This window comes from Sphaerodactylus townsendi, linkage group LG08 (genome assembly GCF_021028975.2).
Source record: "Sphaerodactylus townsendi isolate TG3544 linkage group LG08, MPM_Stown_v2.3, whole genome shotgun sequence".
Classification (NCBI taxonomy): Eukaryota; Metazoa; Chordata; class Lepidosauria; order Squamata; family Sphaerodactylidae; genus Sphaerodactylus; species Sphaerodactylus townsendi.
Window position 1 is genome coordinate 51,277,449 of NC_059432.1, and position 18,408 is coordinate 51,295,856.

At 39.4% G+C, this 18,408-nt stretch overlaps 1 protein-coding gene across 2 annotated transcripts in view; it reads left to right on the plus strand.

The window, feature by feature from the left end:
• The window catches only part of RAB11FIP2 (RAB11 family interacting protein 2), a 50,839-nt gene that overhangs the window by 6,270 nt on the left and 26,161 nt on the right, over nt 1-18,408 (plus strand). For both annotated transcript variants that reach the window (XM_048506002.1, XM_048506004.1), the window contains exons 2-3: nt 7,964-8,406; nt 11,229-11,697. In XM_048506002.1, the coding sequence (XP_048361959.1) occupies nt 7,964-8,406; nt 11,229-11,697 (912 nt within the window). The remainder of the gene's footprint in view (nt 1-7,963; nt 8,407-11,228; nt 11,698-18,408) is intronic.

The window sequence follows — 18,408 nt, forward strand, 5'->3', positions numbered from 1 at the left end:
ATGCTACCTATGAAGAAAGTGTTCAAGGCAAAATCTGAGACCTGTGGATATCAGCATAGAGCAGGGATGTCAAACATATAGCCTAGGGGCTGCATCCGCACCCTTGAGACTGTTTATCAGGCCTGGGAGCCAGCTGGAAGAACCCTCTCCCCTTACCAGGCCAGGTTGGGAGCAAGGGATTGGTTCCCTCCACTGACTCATGAACCTGATACACCCTCTCAAGGCAGTCTTTCTGTGGGTTCGTCAGTCCAAGCACCCCCAGTGCCATTCTGGGGCCAGCTGAGGCAGCCACCCCCCACCCCGGGCCCAGCCCAACCAAGTCACATTTATGTCATATCTGTGCCTCCTACAATACGTTCAACATTCCTGGCATAGAACTTCAGTATGGAAGCATGATATCTGAACTAGAGATACTGGAGCACTAAGACCAAAATGTCTTTTAAGTTGTTGCCTGGAAAGTCGCATTTCTCACTCTTCCAGTGTGGAAGAGACTGTATGGGCTTAGTTCTAGCCTGCATGTTTCTTTGTAGCCAAAAAGCTGAACCTTGGTAAATTACTATAGGTGACAGATCTCCAATGCATGGTGATATTATAACTATGATATAGGAAAACAAGACAGTTGCATGGTGATGTAGGCATTGTAAAAATGTTAGAATACCGTTGTTTAGGAAAACAAGAATCAGAAGTATTTTATTCTTCCTCCCCAACCTAGTAGCACTTTTCTTTCATACACCATTTTGGTGTATATGTGAAACCTATGGACAAATAAGATTTCTGGTATATGTAGTCCAGTTGTAGTTATTTATATGGAGATTAAGAGTGCATTGGTATTCTGAGCTGCCCATGGACTCATAATTCTAAATGCAAAAGTTGGATGCCCGGCAAGCATAATTTCAATTTCTTTCAGAACAGCTAATATTTTTTTTATTAAATTGAGATTTTTTTGCTTTCAAACGCATTTAGCAGATCTAGAGTATTATAGTCAAAGTGACATTGATGTGACCATAACAGTGCTTATTTGGGAGGATAAATGATCCAAATATTTGATGAAGTGTCTTTATTGGTAATATTTTTAGTTTTTAATATATTTAATAGTTTCCTCCTTCCAACACAGCTGTACATATGGTGCTCTAAGAGACAGACTTCAGAGTCACTAGAGTATTACAAAAAAGATATTTAATATTCTGCACAATGCTAAACTTTGTCAGCAATTCCCTAGTGTGCTTTTTTTTTCTTTGTAAGGAAAATGAAGGCTACCAGCTGATCTAGAGTTCCTAGGAAGATTTCTGACCAAGCAATATGTAAGACTTTCTGTTTATCAGGAAGAAGTATGGTTGATGTGGCTTTAGCAGTATATTAGACTACAGACTAATAGTCTCTTGTATGTAGCACATTTAAATTACTTTTGATTGCCCCATTGAACAGTATATGCCTTTAAAATAATCCGTGTGGTAAAGTTTCTTCAAGCTGTGATATTATGAAGGGGCCCCTCTTGTATTACATATTTTACTGTCTTCATTCTGGCACAAGATTTAAGCAGCTAAAACAATGGTTAATATCACTCGGCATATAAATACTTTTATTACCATTATTCAGATTTTTTTTTTCCTTTCATGAGTGTGAAAAATCATTAGTTTAGGTTTTTGGGGCCTTTTTAAACTCTTGTTCAGAATTGGTGCAGGTGGTGATCATCAAGATTTTATTCACAGATCTTGTGTCGTTGCACCAGAAGTGCTATGAGCTACTCATGTTCCATTTCCCTTGGTTAGATGTTGCTGAGGATGGAGTAAAGGGGGCATAGAGCCTGTTCTTTAGTTACTTCAGAAAAATCTGAAACTACTGTTTCTTTCCTTCTCAACACAGTGAGAATTAAGAGGTAAAGCAGACTGTGTCATGATTGGATAAATGTAGTATCTTCCTCACTAACCAGTCTATACTTAGAAATATTTTGGAGGATGATGAAGCTTCAAGAACCCATTCACATAAGTACAGTACAGGTTGTTTTATCAGTTGTAGTTTCTTTTTCCTGTGACTGAGGGGAAGGGTGCTCAGGAACCTCAACCAGATTGACGTTGGAAAGTAAGATTTGCTGTTTGGGTCAGTAGCATGGGTTTCCATATCATTTGATATTAGTTTGGATTAGTGTTATGGAAGACAGAGGCCAAAATGTAGAAGACAACACCTTTAGAAACTTGCTTTCTGTATATTTGCTTAACCCTGTATTTTGGAAATGCTGTAATTTCTGTGAAATATCTTAATTGATCACTGATGGTATTACACTTGTGTTGTAGGGAAGAAGCCATAATAGAAACAGTAGTCTTAGTTACACTTCTTTTCACAATGTCACTAGATCAAAAAAGTCAATGGGCATATATTTTAAGTACACACTCCTTGTTAATGTAGTTTATATTTGCAAAAGCACCTTTTTGAAGAAATGATGGTTTGTGCATTATATTTCCATCAGATTAGATCTTGTAGTGATTTTTAGAATCTTAGGCTGTTTCCACACGGGCGGAAAACAGCACCCTAGGGACGGTAAAAACACCATCCCTGGGACGCTGTTCGCAGAGCAGCAGCGTCATGCTCGCCCCCCTCAAGTGGTGCGAAAATGCTGATTTCAAAACTCATTCAACGAGTGAGTTTTTTGAAAAGCAACATCTTCTACCTGGTACCGTGCGAACGGCAGTGGGTGGAATGTGGCGTTTTCCCCGTGCCGCTTTCCCCCGTCCCCACGCTCGCTCGCCCATGCAAAAACAGCCTTAGATTTAATTCTTACACAAAACATTTAAAATAAAAATCTGTAAACAAGTGAATTTGTGGGCTTCTTGTATTGCTCAAATCAGGGGACATTTTGCACATCTTTTGATTGTTGTCTGAGTGGTATTTAGCAATGTATCATAATATGATATATATTGTTTACAACAGTAGTAGAGTGTTATCAGTCAGATTCTATCTAATACCCCATTGTTACTGTCTTTTGTTATCTGTGACTAGCAATAAAGCTCGTTGAGTAAGAAAATACAACAGACTTCAGAAAATTGTTGTTTGCAAAGCTAAATCCTGGCTTTGCAAATGGCGGGGGGGGGGGACCAACATTGTGCCTATGAAGATGGGGAGAGTTCTTCCCATCTTCATGCCCCCTCCACTCATTTGCAAAACTGGATCCTGGTTTTGCAAAAGGGAGGGGAGCCAGCAGGGTGCTGTTGCCTTCATGCAGCCGCTTTTGCAATGGTACCCCCTCCTTTTTGAAAGGTACCTGTGCGAAGGCAGCCACGTCCCCTATAGTGGCAGCCTTTGCAAAGGTTGCTGGGATGTTTAATCTTTCCTTTTGTGGGGAAAGCTGGAATCTAGACCCTCCTGAATGGTCTATACGAGGTCTATACTTCCCAGCAGTCCTTGCTTTTTCTGGTTTGTTATCGGGAACCTGCTGCTCAATTATATAGTAAGAAGATTCTACTTTTCCCTTTTCTGCTTTTTTCAATTGAAGCCAGCTGTTGTAAATGCTTAAATGTGTGTGCATTTTTGTATCTAGAAATACTGTAAACAACCCCCCACATAGATAATCAAATGATTTTTAATGTGTTTTAGTACACTATAATGTAAAAACTGGAAATAAGTTTGGTATGTAATAATTCAATGCTAAAACTTATATCTTCTTGCCAAATTCTTTTCCTAATATTCTTCTCCTATTTACGTAGCATGCCCCATCTAATAAAAAACATTTGTTGTCCCAGTAACCCTTGTTCACATTCATTTACTCAGAAGATTTATCACCGTATATGCTCGTGTATAAGTTGACCCACATATAAATCGAGACACCTAATTTTACCACAAACAACTGGGAAAACGTATTGACTCGTATATAAGTCGAGGGTGGGAAATGCAGCAGCTACTGGTAAATTTCAAAAATAAAAATAGATACCAATAAAATTACATTAATTGAGGCATCAGTAGGTTAAATGTTTCTGAATATTTATTTCAAAGAAAAACAGTAAACTGGCTCTGTAAGTGGAAAAGAGGGTCAACAAGAACAATATGGTCTCAACAATAACTTTAAAAGTACAAAAACCTTAGCTCAATCAGCAACCAAGCTAAAACACAAGAGTTAAAATCCTTCAAAACTGGATTCCTCCTCATCTGTATATCCAAATGTAACCCAGCTTAGATTTTAAGAGGGATATTATCAGAAGTAGAAATTTACTACTAGCTTCCATTGTAAACAATGGGGGATGGGGCACCCCCTTTGGGGGATCAATAACTTTGGATCCCCTGACCCAAACTTCACCAAACCTGGCTGGTATCATAAAGAGACTCTCCTGATTATACCAGCCTGGTTTGGTGAAATTTGGTTCAGAGGGTCCAAAGTTATGGACCCTCAAAAGGGTAGCCCCAGCTACTGTTAGCTCCCCTTGAAAACAATGGGGAATGGGGACACCTCCTTTGGGGGTCCATAACTTTGGACCCCCAAAACCAAACTTTACCAAACTTGGCTGGTATCATCAGGAGTGTCTTCTGAGGGTACCCTGAAATTTTGGTGCCGCTAGCATAAAAACTGTGCCCCCTGCTGGCCGGCAGAGTAAAAACACACAAAAAATTTAATGACCTGTGTATAAGTTGAGGGGAGCTTTTTCAGCATTAAAAATGTGTTGAAAAATTCGACATACATGAGTATATGTGGTACTTGAGTTTGTTCTCCCCAGTACTATAAAAGATGTATACCGGTACATTGTACCATTTAAAAAAAACTCCTAGACTCTGATTGACTTCTAATTCTAGTTTTAAGTTAGTGTCACTACAGTTGCATATATTACAGTGTCTGCTATTGGATTTCTGCTTTAAAAGGCCACTGCGTATATCTCTATTTATACAGATATTCTGAAAAATCAACACAGGTTTTATTAGAATTATTTTGCAAATATGAACCTACAGGTATTGTTCCACTTTGCCAATGAGGGTGAAAAGAAATTGGTCCTAATTGTTGTTAGCTTTCTTTGCACTGACTCCAAAGGCTGTATGCAAAGTGTAGCCTTTATATTAATCGGAGTCCTTTGTTCAAATCAGTGGTTATCTGTGTCAAGATTGTTTGGTCTGTGAATACAGGCCGTGCAAGTAGTGAAACATGCTAGTTGTTAATAATGAGTATTAAGGGTTGGTTGGTAAATTATTTCGCAGGTTTTAGCTATGTAGACTGGCCACAAGGAGAGTCCAAGATGTTTATTTAAAACCTTAAAGTCCATTATGGATTATTATAAACATAATAAACATCAGGTATTAGTTCAGAAATCTTTAATTGAAAACATATGCCAATATGAAAATATATTTACTAGTTACTGTTACAGAGCTTTTAGGCAAACCTGAATTGAAATGACTACAGAGCTTATTTCTCAGTGTCGCCAGTTGCCATTCCTTCTAAATTATATACATTAAGCTAAGTTTCCTTTGAATAGTTTTTCAATTTTTTAAAGTGGAGCATTTCTGTTCTCAAGTGCTGGATCTGCTAACTCTCCAGGACTGCATACTTGTGAGCAAGTCCTATCAAAATAAATAGACGTTTCATCTAAGTAAGTGTGTATAAGTAAGATGCACATGTAGTTCATAGCATTCCGTGATAAAATATAGAGTGATTATTTATTTATTTATTTATTTATTTATTTATTATTTATTTATTTATTATTTATTTTATTAAACTTTTATACTGCCCCATCCCCGAAGGGCTCTAGGATCTAGGATTAATGTATGAAAATGGTAGTGGTGTTTGTCCCAGCTTGGGGGCTATTGGGATGTAGCATCACGGCAGTGGTGCTTTGCCACAGCATCACGGCAGTGGTGGGATTCAAATAATTTAACAACCGGTTCCGGAGGTGGGATTCAAATAATTTAACAACTGTTTTTTTACAAGCACCATTTTAACAACCGTTTCTGCCGAAGTGGTGTGAACCTGCTGAATCCCACTACTATGTAGCTCCTGCCTTTTCTGTGTTTTTCCTGAATTTTTCCCCAAGTCTGTTTCACTGTGATGTTAGAGGTTGTAGAAAAGTTGGGGGACATGTGTATGAACAGGAAAGTCCAGATCTTCCTACTCCCACCTGCATCATTTCCTCTGCTCAAATGCTCTGCAGCAGCCATTCACATCCTACTGGATGGCTTTTTTAAAAGATTGGCAATGGACATATCATTATAATGTTATTGTAATCTATCAGTTTCTCTGAATTTTCAGCTTTCATTTTTTAAAAAATAGCCGCTTTGGTTGTGAAGATATAAGGGGAACGGCATATATCTGCAAGGAAAGTGACTTGTGGCATTATGTGGATTACAAAAAAAGTCCCCCACCTCGGTGGTTCGGGAGATGGCCTGTGTGGGAGAGTTGGGCAGGGAAATTTGCCATGTGGAAGCTCTAATGGTGCTGTGTTGTATCGGCTGCCATAGCAGCAATGAAGAAACTAATCAAGCTGAACCCTTTATGGAAAACACCATTGTTTGGGGAAAGGGTTTGCTTTTCTTAAATGAAGGAGAAAAGATTTTGGATTTTCATGTTTCCTCATATTTCAGAGGTCTTATTTCTAGAAGAAGCTTTTTGTTTGTTTTAAAATAAGCATTTAACGTATTTCTATCTCTTACCTTATATTAAAACATTAACAAACTCCACTTAGTATATTTATGTTTTCTGATACCAAGGATTTAAAGCTTAATGGAGAAGTAGGCTAGTGTTCTGTTCAAATTACTACATAGTTTTGATTTTATTCATATGTGCATGGAAGCTAATTTACTTCAGTAATTAGGAGTTTACCACATTGTTTGATCAATTAGTCCAACTGTTAAAAGAGTTTTTCAGTTATTTAATGGTATAATCTTTTGAGTTTCCTATACGCATCATAATTTGTTGAAGTCCGTGAATATTTCAAGACCTTTTACAAGTGTGTGGATGGGCAGTGCCAAGAATAATTTCAGTACATTTTTAACTGGATTTTCTCTATGCTGGAGGATTTTGTTCTTGTCTTGTTTTGCTTATCAATTTGATCAATATATATCCAATTAACTGGTTTCTTCTTACTGTTTTCTATACTTCCTTGCAGAACATGACTTAAGGAAGAGGTAATGGAGAATTCACCCCAATCCAAAGCAGCAAAAAAATCTTACTATGTCATCTCAAGTTCTTTATACATAGTGCTGGCACCTTTTTTAAGCATCCCAGCAATTCTGGCGATCCCAGAACCAATAAGAATCAATCCCATTTGCTGAAAAGAGTGTGTTTAATTCAACAGAGTTTGTACATATAGATAATATTTGGAAAGTTCATGTGCATGGATGCTGACAGGGTATGGAAAGGAGGTCAAAAGAACATTCAGCTCTGGGCCCCTTAGACATACAGAAGGCCCAAATATTTCCTTTAACAACTGAGCTTTCAAAGCCCCCACCAACACTGGAAAATGTAGCTAAGCATTTTTTTTTGGGGGGGGGGAGGTTGCTAGGTAAGTTATTGACGTCCAGAACTGTTAAGGTCATGTTTTCAGGAATGCGTCTTCCAAGAACAGCAGGTGAACAGGCAGTGCTGAGTGATCTGAGCATGTGATTGAGATGGTGGCATCAGGAGGAAAGGTTTAGCAGTGGGGACAATGTCATAGACAATAAGTAGCATTTAAGTGGTTTGGGTGCTTTATAAATAAAAATGCATTTCAAGTGGTTAGAACATTCAGAAAATATTTGAGTATGCTTGCTGCATTTGTACCAACGTTCTCTTGATTAACAGAAATCAGCTTTTAATTGCTAACATTTCATGTCAAGATCCTATGCTGCAAAATGTATGCTTAAAACTTTGTCCAAAACCATTGAGATGTAGAGATGGTTTAATTTTATTAATTGTATCTTGTTATTATTAAATGAGATTTTTAAGCGGCAGTTCAAACAGAATAGAATATTTGGTTCAGTGCAACACAGTTTATTGGGTGTTATCTTCTCTTTTAAGGTGGTTTAGCCTAGAATCTAAACAAGGAAAAAGAACTAAAGACAGAGGAGACATAAAGGTCAACATACAGTTTATGAGGAACAATATGACAGCAAGTATGTTTGATCTCTCAATGAAGGACAAAACTAAATCTCCTTTTGCTAAACTAAAGGACAAAATGAAGGGGCGCAAGACTGATGGGACACTTTTGGATACATCTTCTGCAATCATCCCAAGCACTCATACTCCAGAAATGAATGCTGCAGCTTCCCTTAGTGAAATACAGTTAAAATCAAAACCAAAAAAGCCTTTCCTTTTGGGACCTCAGAGACTATCATCAGCTCATTCAATGTCTGATTTAATTGGACCTCAAGTGTCTTCAGAAAAAAATAAATCAGGCACAGTTGGCAATCCATACCTTTTCAGACGTCAGCTAGAGTCTGTTGGTTCTATGGATGAAAGCGGTAAGTTAAAATTTTTGGATTTTAATCAGTGACAATGGTTGGACATTGGTATCTGATATTAATATATGTACTTCTGTGCCAACTCTCAGAAGATGCCTGAATGAAGAACAAGTTAAATGTGTAAAATCCAATGACGATAATAAAAAATACTTTGAAAATATGCAAAGTTTTGATAAAATGAAATGTTTAAATCAGTGCTGAAAAGACTTCGTTTTTGCAGGCATCTCATTGCTTCTCACTCCATGTATGCTGACTTCTATAGTGATATCCTCTGCATGCAAATGTGGCAGATAGTATTGTAAATCAGCTTTAGTTATGCCTCAAATAGGAAACCATTACATATAGAGAATTGTGACAGCTGACTGTGGCAGCTGAAATGTTGTTATGATCCCATTCATACCATGCCAAGACTCTGCTTAGTTTTTCTCCATGACAGAGACTGCTTTTTAGATTAACGATAGCTGATCCCAGTGGTGGGATTCAGCAGGTTCGCACCACTTCGGTTGTTAAAATGGTGCTTGTGGACAACCAGTTGTTAAATTATTTGAAACCCACCACAGGCTGATCCTATTGGAGTACAATTGACTTGCTCAGTTTTGCTAATATGTTGTAGGTTAGCTGCCAATTCCAGCGTACAATGGTTTATGATGGTATTCTAATCACTGTATCTTTCCATCCTGGGCACTCGCTTGATTGTTCACTACTGCTCATTCTCCTGTAGTTTTAGAGCAAAGTAAATTTGAAACAGATGGTAGATCACCGTGTCTAGATGTATTTTGCCTCTTAATAAAGCCAAAATTATTTTCATACAATGGAAATTTTGAAATTATGTGGGGAAATTGTAGAAATTTGGGAAAAAATCTATAACATATTCAATCCTGATTTTTTCATACAAAATCCAAACTCACTTCTTTACTTTGAGTGCAAAATATATTATGTATACATTTATAGCTTGACAATATTGCATTGATGGGATATAGTTATGAAATGTTAAAGCACAATTGTCCCCCACCTACAAGTTACAAATAGATAGCATCATATTTGTAGTAAAAGGGAAGTTCTTATGTGAACTTTTTTTCTGCTTCAGAAAACTATGCAGAAACAGCCACTTCTGTCTACCCAAATAGCCTCACGTATACACCATAACTAACAATAATTCTTTCAAGCTTCCAACTCGCTGAGAAACCTGGTATCTGGTTCTGTCCTGATCATTAGCAATGTTAAGAGACTGTCTTTAAACTGAGACTGAGTTAAACTTTAGAGACTGAGGCCCCTTCCGCACACGCAAAATAATGCGTTTTCAAACCACTTTCACAACTGGTCGTTTCCCCACTTACCATGACCACCCTTTGCTGCATGCTACTCTCAGCGCGTGTCATTTCTGCGCGGGGTCATCAAAAGGTGCCGTTTTGAGGAGCACCAGGAACGACGCGCGCTGAGGGGGCGCGAGAGCGGCAGCGTCGGGGTGGTGGCGGAGTGCCGGGGGACCCCGCGCTACTTGGTGACAGTAGCGCGCAGCCGATGGTAAGTGGGAAAATGACCACTGTTTGCAAGTGGATTTTGCCATTCCGCACAGCTTCAAAGAGCACTGAACGCAGTTTGAAAGTGCATTATTCTGCATGTGCGGAATGAGCCTGAGTTAGAGACTGAGTTAGAGTTAGAGACTGAGTTAAACTTTAAAATACATATCTCTTCAATAATACATCACAGACACACAGAGTACCATTGAAACTGTGGACAGAAGTAGCCACATGAAACCTCATAGTGTGTCACTTGAAATGTATTGCTTAAAACAGTACCCTCAACTTTCTTTTTCTAAACAGAAAAACTTTCTGAAAGATTAGTAGCTTCCAGTTCTGAGGGTTTTTTTAAATTTCTGTAAACTTCAAAGAAATGAAAATAGCCATTGATTGGAATAAATTTGTCTTTTCTCTCAAGCCTTTTTATTTTTTTCATTTGGTGTATGTATTTACAAGACTAGACCAGTTTTTTTTCACGCGGTATAGAAGATGGGAGAACCTGAAGGAGTCGTCATGATCAGATGGGTGTGTGTATCCCTAGTATACAGGAATTTGTAATCACCCTGGTGCTGTAAATGACCTTAATTAGTTGTTGTATCGATTGCTAGTATTTTGAGGGAGTGAAGGGAAATTAAAATAAAATTTAAAATTATTCCTTATGAAGCATTCTACTCACTATTCCAAAGGAAAAAATATTTCTATAAGTGCCATTTTTAATTTTTCACATTTCTATTTTCCAGTTGAATCTTCCCCCCCAACAAAAAAATCAGAGGAAAAATACTGTTCCTCTTTCCCCACTCCAACTTGTCCACTACTTCCCCCCCATAGCTTTACAGTTACCTAGAGTTACTTTGATGGAGATTCAGATAATATGAAATTCCAATTCCAAAGCCTTTATTGGCATTATAAATTACAGAGTTAGTAGAAAAGGGGCATTTATCGATTCAGATAATATTTAGAATATCTTACAAAAATTTACAAGACATTTTTAGGCACCCACAAGGACTTTCATATGAAAAGCACCCAGTCAAAGGTTGGCTTATAAATCCTACTGATTCAGTACATGAGATCTGAACACATTCTTCATTCTTGCATTTAAATGATTTGGATTAGAATAAGTCTAATTTTCACCAGGCCTTGTCTATATTAAGAACTCTTTAAAAATAAACTATCAGTAGTTATCTGTTGGAATAATTATTATTTGCAACAGCTTCTAAAAGCAAGTTATGAATGATTTTTTAGTGTACAACCAGCTTTGATGTCTTGTCATTAATTGTATTCTAATAACAAAATCATTTGCAGGAAATCTAAAATCTCCACACAGACGGACGTTAAGTGCAGATACAACTAAAGTGAATCGGCTTGACAGCACAGCTGATGACAGCGAGTCAGTTTTTGGAGCGCAGAATGACCCTTTTACAAACGTGAGCGCTTCATTGCCTCAGAAGTTTGCCACACTGCCGAGACAGAAGAATCCATTTGAGGAGAATCCTATCTCATGGGACCAAAATGTAGGCTTGTTTTCAAAAACTCATGAAGTAAAAAAAGACCATAAGAAAGAGAAAAAGGAGAAGGTTAGTCTTTTTGAAAGAGTCACTGGGAAAAAAGATAGCAAGCGGTCGGAAAGACTTAGCAACGGAGGATCAGATGGCTCCGCTGACTTGAAATCACCTAGTCCATTTGGGGAAAATCATCAAGGCCATTTTGATTTTGATCCAACTAATCCCTTTACAAGCAGATTCAAACCGACAAGTGTGCTGTCATCTTCTAGGTAAGGTTTTCTATTTAAATGTTATGTCTTACAGTCACTATTTTTATAACTTGAAACCATTAGGTGTTCAAGCACAAATATGTTGGGCTTTAATTAGAGCTATAGACTTCCGAAATAGTTCTTCTTTGTATTTTTACAGTAGTATTGAGCCCCAGATGGCTCTTAGTAGGCTGTAATGGAGCTAGCTCAGCTGTTGTGTAGGAAGCTCTATCCTCCATGTCCCCTATTAATAAACAGCCTTGCACTTCTAACATGAAAAACCAATTTCTGACCTTAACTGACTGGTGGGAAGAATTCTGGAAGCAAAAAAGGAATGTTTCTTTCTTGCCTTAAAATCCTCCTTTGTATGTTCATTTATCATGACTTTGGTGATAGCCTTTTCACTGAGATATACAGCTCTGTAAATTCCCTTATTAGGAAATCCAGTCTGGTTGCTTATAGTTCAGGCATCCCCAACCCTTTTTAGTCTGTGGAAAACTTTTAAATTCTGAAATGAGGGGATGGGTTTAACCACAAAATGGCTGCTGTAGGAGGTAGAGCCAAACAAATCTTCAAGATTTCTGTTTCCCCAAAGCAAAAGAACATTGGGTTTTACTTATACCATTTTTAAGCTGTTTTCTGTCTGAAGACATTGAAAGGTATATGAAAAAATTCTATGAGTAAAAATAATGTTAATACCAAGGAACATGGAATCAGAGAGGGAGTGCTGTGTCTGGTCTTGGCTCCTTGGCCTTGTAATGGGAGTAGTTAAGGGTGTTCTTACAGGCTACTGAAAGTCGGTGAATAGAACCAGATGTTACCATCACTAAGGATTAAAATCAGAAAATTGTTGGGATAAGAATGTAGCAATTTGCTGAGCTGGGTGACCAGTTTCCCCTCCCGCTCTTTTACCAATGTAAAATTGTTAAGATTTGCTGATACAATAAATGGTTTATTATTATATTAGGGGAGCAGCTCAATCCAGGGTAGCAGGGCAAAGGGACCTGGGAAATCAGCATGAGCTCGCTCTGACGTGCATGCCCAAATTTCCAGGACAAGCAGCAGTTGCACCAGTGGAGGGGGCAAAGATGGCAGTGGGTGGGTGCTGCACAGCTTGATGGTGCCCAATCTAGCAGTGGGCTTGGACCTCAAAGATGAATAGAAGAATAGAATAGAATAGAATCTTTATTGGCCAAGTGTGATTGGACACACAAGGAATTTGTCTCCGGTGCATATGCTCTCAGTGTACATAAAAGAAAAATACATTTGTCAAGAATCATAATGTGCTGGCTTCCACTGAGCTTTCAGCCCTCAGACTTGAACTACCCAAAAGGGTGGCATAAGTCTGTTTTAGACTATGGAGGACTTTCAGGTGCCCAGGACTTTGCTTTTTTTCACTGCCTCCCTGCACTGGTTGGAAGCCCTCTGGAGGCAACATGGTAGGAACGCTGTCCCTGGCCGCCAGAGCCTTCTTGATCCGGCTGTCTCTTCCACAAGAATTATAAGCCTGCCCTTGTGGAGTATTGAAAGCAAAATTTAGTTAGCCTCGAAAATAAATTAATGAAAGTTTCTAGCCTATAGAAAATTGAAAGTGTACTATGTGTATATTTAAGAACCATTTGTCCAGTCTGGCTCGTTAGACCACATACGTTTTCTTTTAAAAATAGCAATTAAATATTTGGACATTTTTAAAAAAATCTTGGCATTGGAAAAATATTGAAGCCTCAATTCCTAATTCACCTTGATGGATTCTAATTGTCCAAAGATTGTGGTGAAAGGGTGGGACTGAATTTACATCTAATTTCAGCACAGCACACACTTTTCTGTGTCAGTTAAGCTTCCATATAGCCTTTCTCCTCTCCCCTCCTTTAATTTGAACCAGGTTTTGCTAGAACTTGGACTGTAAGTTGTTTTTAGTGCTTGTGAAATAATTGTAAGCAGCCTTTCATGACCTTCAGACTGTAATCAAAATTAGATTTGCCATAAAGAGTCTGTAACTAGAACTCACTTCATGTGTTCCTCTCATCTCACTGCCAAAAGAAAAGAAAAGATACAGTCAATTTGTTGATTGGGTCCTTATCTAAACTTATTAGATCTTGCAAGCTCCGAGTCATCACTGACCCACGGGGTCATGTCACATCAAGACTTTTTCTATGCAGACTTCATTTGTGGGGTGGTTTGCCATTGACTTCCCCAGTTATCTACACTTTACCCCTAGCAAGCTGGGTATTCATTTTTCCAAATTTGAAAGGATAGACGGCTGAGTCAGCCTTGAGCTTGCTACCTGTAACCAGCTTCCATTGAGGTTGAACTTTGGCTACAATACTTTCTACACTGCACTACTGGATCTTACTGGCATGAATAAGGAGAGTATAACTCTCTGGAAAATGTTTTTCATTTGCTAAGTGATAAGAATTTGATCAGTGTTGAACTGTCCATGAGTTTTTAAAAATGAAAAGCAGAACTCATGCTACGGAGAAATATGCCATAAATCAGAGACTTGGTCTAATCACTTGGGGAGCAGTTTCAAGTTACCATTGGGAATCAGACACTCACCCAGGTAATGCCAAGTCTATATTAGACCCTAATACCCCAGTTCTTCTTTAGTGGTAATGAAATGTGCTTTATAAGTCCTAATCTACAGCTTTGGAAGTTTAATTTTACGTACTGTTGAATTTCCTTCATCAGTATGACTGTACTCATTCATTGCAATGACACTTAATGAGTTCATGCATAACTTTTTTTACCGGACAGTCCCATACAGTGAAGATACCCAAGGAGAAATGTCAATGCAAATATAAAAGTCCTGCATAAAGTCACCAGATCTATGTTCAGCGTTCTGTAAAAAAATGTTTGTTGTTTTAATCTACACTACAGTAGGCTAATACACTGATGTGAAAATTTCTCAATTTACAGCATTTGACAGGTGCTAAAAGAAAAGCATCTTTAATTTTAATGTGTTGTTAGGCCCTCTTTAGAGGGATTGTGCAAGTTATTAACAAGGTCCTCCGAGACAGGAGACGGGTAATTAACAAGACCTATAGAAAGAGAGTTTGGGTAATTAACAAGCTCTTAGGCACTGGACACAGGGTAACAAATAGCCCAGTAGTTAAAGGCGACAGGTTGTTACTAGTATGATCATATGCCAGATTTGAGAATATGAATAGATAGGTGTCTCAGTGAGGTGTCTAATTAGTATTTTTGTTATATATAAACTCCTTAGATTACATTTCTTTAATAGAACAGTCACGATAATAGCAATGCATCTATTCACCCATTCCCTTGCATAATTGAGATGTCATTTGAAAATTGTAGTGGCCTTAGCAAAGTGTACTGGTGGAAAAAAAGAGAAAAATGAAAATGACATATTAAGAAAGTAGCATTTTAATTAGCTAAGTTATGCTTGGTTGAGATGTATGCATCCTAAGTGATGTGTTCCTTGATATCCGCTAAGCTGTTGGGCACATCCTTTATGTGTTAAGCATGAGAAATTTGAATGCCTCCTCAATGTAGCATCAGGTCTCATATTCTACATGGCTTTATTTTCTTACTTGAGAAGAAGGTGACATTCTGACACTTGGTTACTCCTTTTTGAATAATCCCTAGAAGCACTGTCAGCCATCCCAATATGCAGGAGGTTGGATCTGAGCACACCCTGTGAGATCTCATTTCTGCTGAACTTTTAAAAATCTCTTCTTTACTTTCTTTTGTGATTAGATCCTACTTCTAGCTTCCTTTCCTTCAACTGTCTCTCCCTTTTACAATACAGAAGGTCAGACAGAAGAGAAGAAGAGTTTGGATTTATATTCCCCCTTTCTCTCCTGTAAGGAGACTCAAAGGGGCTTGCAATCTCCTTGCCCTTTCACCCTCACAACAAACATCCTGTGAGGTAGGTGGAGCTGAGAGAGCTCAGAAGAACTGTGACTAGCCCAAGGTCACCCAGCTGGCATGTGTGGGAGTTCACAGGCTAATCTGAATTCCCCAGATAATCCTCCACAGCTCAAGCGGCAGAGCGGGGAATCAAACCTGGTTACTCCAGATTAGAATGCACCTCCTCTTAACCACTATGCCACTGCTGCTGGAAACCCAGGCCTCCAGACCTCTCCAATTGCCCCGCCAACCCCTCCTCAAGCCTGCAGGACTCAGCAAGCTGCAGCAGCCCAAGCAGGTGGGAGAGCCAGGCAGCAGCTATCCCAGGCCAGGGCCAGCAAAGGCAGGACTTCTCTCAGAGCCCCGCCTGGCAGGAAGCTGGCCCAGCAGCAGGAATAGTTCTGTTCTCCCAGGAGCCAAAATGCAGAGCTTTAAAACAGAGGGCCAGGAAGGGCCTGGTCAAAGAGACAGGTTCAGGGGTGGGGCTGCAGAGGAGAAGAATTCTATAAAGGCGTCAGGGAGGAGAAGGCTAGTTGGCGGCTGCCTGCTGTAAGACCAGTCAACCACTAGCAGCGGCTTACTGAGGCACTACTCAGGTTGAGAGTATCTGAGACTCAAGGTTGGTCCCTGAGGTGACAGGAGCACCTGGTCGTTACACAGACTTTCTCTTCAGCTTTGCTGATTTACTTTCCTTCTCTCTCCCCTATCCCCACCATCACTGTTACCATCTTGGCTGTGACAGTGTTCCAGGCTGATTTGGCTTCAGAAGTCTAAGGCACTGCAACATCTTCTGAAGGGGATCTCTGCAACAACTTTGACTCTTTTTTCTGATTTTAAAAGACCGGTGATATTACCAGACCGGTAGGCATGGCTAGAACTGTTTATATCCAGGAAGGTGGAAACAAAGAATGGGCAATCATCAGGCTTGTTGAAAGCACTATATGGAATTCCTGAAACCATCTTTTGCCCCTGCTCAAGCACCAGAAATGCAGGGAGGCAATCACCTATCCAAGCCCTGAGCATTTGACACCCCAGGCCACTTTTTGGCTCACTAAAGCAGCATTCATAAGGCCTTTTTGCCCCTTGTGTAATTATCTCTCCATTGTATTGTCGAAGGCTTTCACGGCCGGAATCACTTGGGTGCTGTGTGGTTTCCGGGCTGTATGGCCGTGTTCTGGCAGCATTCTCTCCTGACGTTTCGCCTGCGTCTGTGGCTGGCATCTTCAGAGGATCCTCTGAAGATGCCAGCCACAGACGCATGGCCAACATCTGTATCGAAGGCATCTCTGCATGCAACCCTTGAAGCCACACAGCACCCAAACTATCTCTCCATTACACGATATAGTTCTAAATAAGGCAATTCTGTCATTAAGTTGGTCCTGGGTCAGATAGAGAAAAGATGGAAATTTGTTACAAGGATTTGCTCCAGGAAGGGCGCTTTCTTTTTGCAGGAGGAACTCCCTTCACTGTTCGTCTGTGCCATAAAGATCCAACAATCCCAGACACTTTTAAGTACATGAACCCAAACAAAATCAAGAGGACCCAAAAGAGGTCTAGGAGTTGTTCTCTGATTTAGGGGGCTGGGTTATATGTTTCCTTTCCCAGACTTCTTTTGAGGAAATAATGGAGGGATGGATATCATTCAGGATTTAGGGATCCTGCCTACACATTTCTAAGAAGCCCCCATACACACTTTCTACCTGCTGATTTATTTATTTAATTACAAAATGTATACTTTGTCTTTCTGCCCTCATCAGGGACAAATATGAAACATACATAATAAAAATACATCTTAAAATATACGATTAAAAACAAACAAAAGCACATTATTAAAGCTATTTAAAACAAGCTAAAATGTGCAGGCAAAAATATAGTGGTTAAGAGTGTTGGACTAATATCTGAGAGACTTAGGTTCACATGGAAGCTCCTTGGTCATCCTTGGGCCAGTCACTATGTCAGCCTAACCTGCCTCACAGGGTTGTTGTGTGGATAAAATAGAGAAGAAGAGAATATTATAATATTAAAATAGAGAAGAAGAGAATAACTGCTGCACAGAGCAGCAGTCTGGTCTCCAATCTCCATGTTTATCAAACACTTAAAAATGGATTCCATTTACTTGACTTGGGCAGCAAGTCCTCCAGCAAGCAGTATACATTGATAGTCAGCAACCAGTGTCCCAATTAGAGCATAAAATATCTCAAGAATCAGGATGTCATGTTCTCCTCAAGTGAGAAATGAGCATTGGATTTACCAAGAAGGTAAGATGAGGAGAGGACATCCTGGACTCACCCACTGTTTTTAGAGGGGGTCCTTTTTTTTCTTTCTAATCCACTGTGAAAAATTGTTTGTCCACTGTATTTCAGTCTAATACAGAAATTCTAGGCTGCTTTCCTTGTTTGTGAGTAAGGATTCAAATCTACAGTGTTTGTGCCACATTAAGTGATAATTCCTAATTAGAAGAGGTCTGTGTGGAGCTGGAGTTTCATTAAAATAAATGAAATGTAGTGTAAGTCAATGAATTAGGATTTATAACATCTTTTGGAAGAGGCTGTAACTAAGGTTGAATCCCCACCTTAGCCAGGTTTCAGAACACAAACTTACCAGGTTTGAGGAATGACCTCCCCATTGCTTTTGTGGCAGATTCCGTTTCTGGCGCTCGTTCTCCCTGTTAATCCGCGTTCCGGCAGGACCTGGTTGCAAGTGGCATAGACCCCATTAACACAGTTCAGAGCTGATCCAAGAAGGGAGAGGGATTGAGGGTTTGCGGAAACCCTGACTCGTTCCAGCCCTGGAGTGTAATCGCGGAATTTGGATGGCAACCAGTCCGAATGCGCTGCGATGTGCACACAGCCTTTCCTTGGT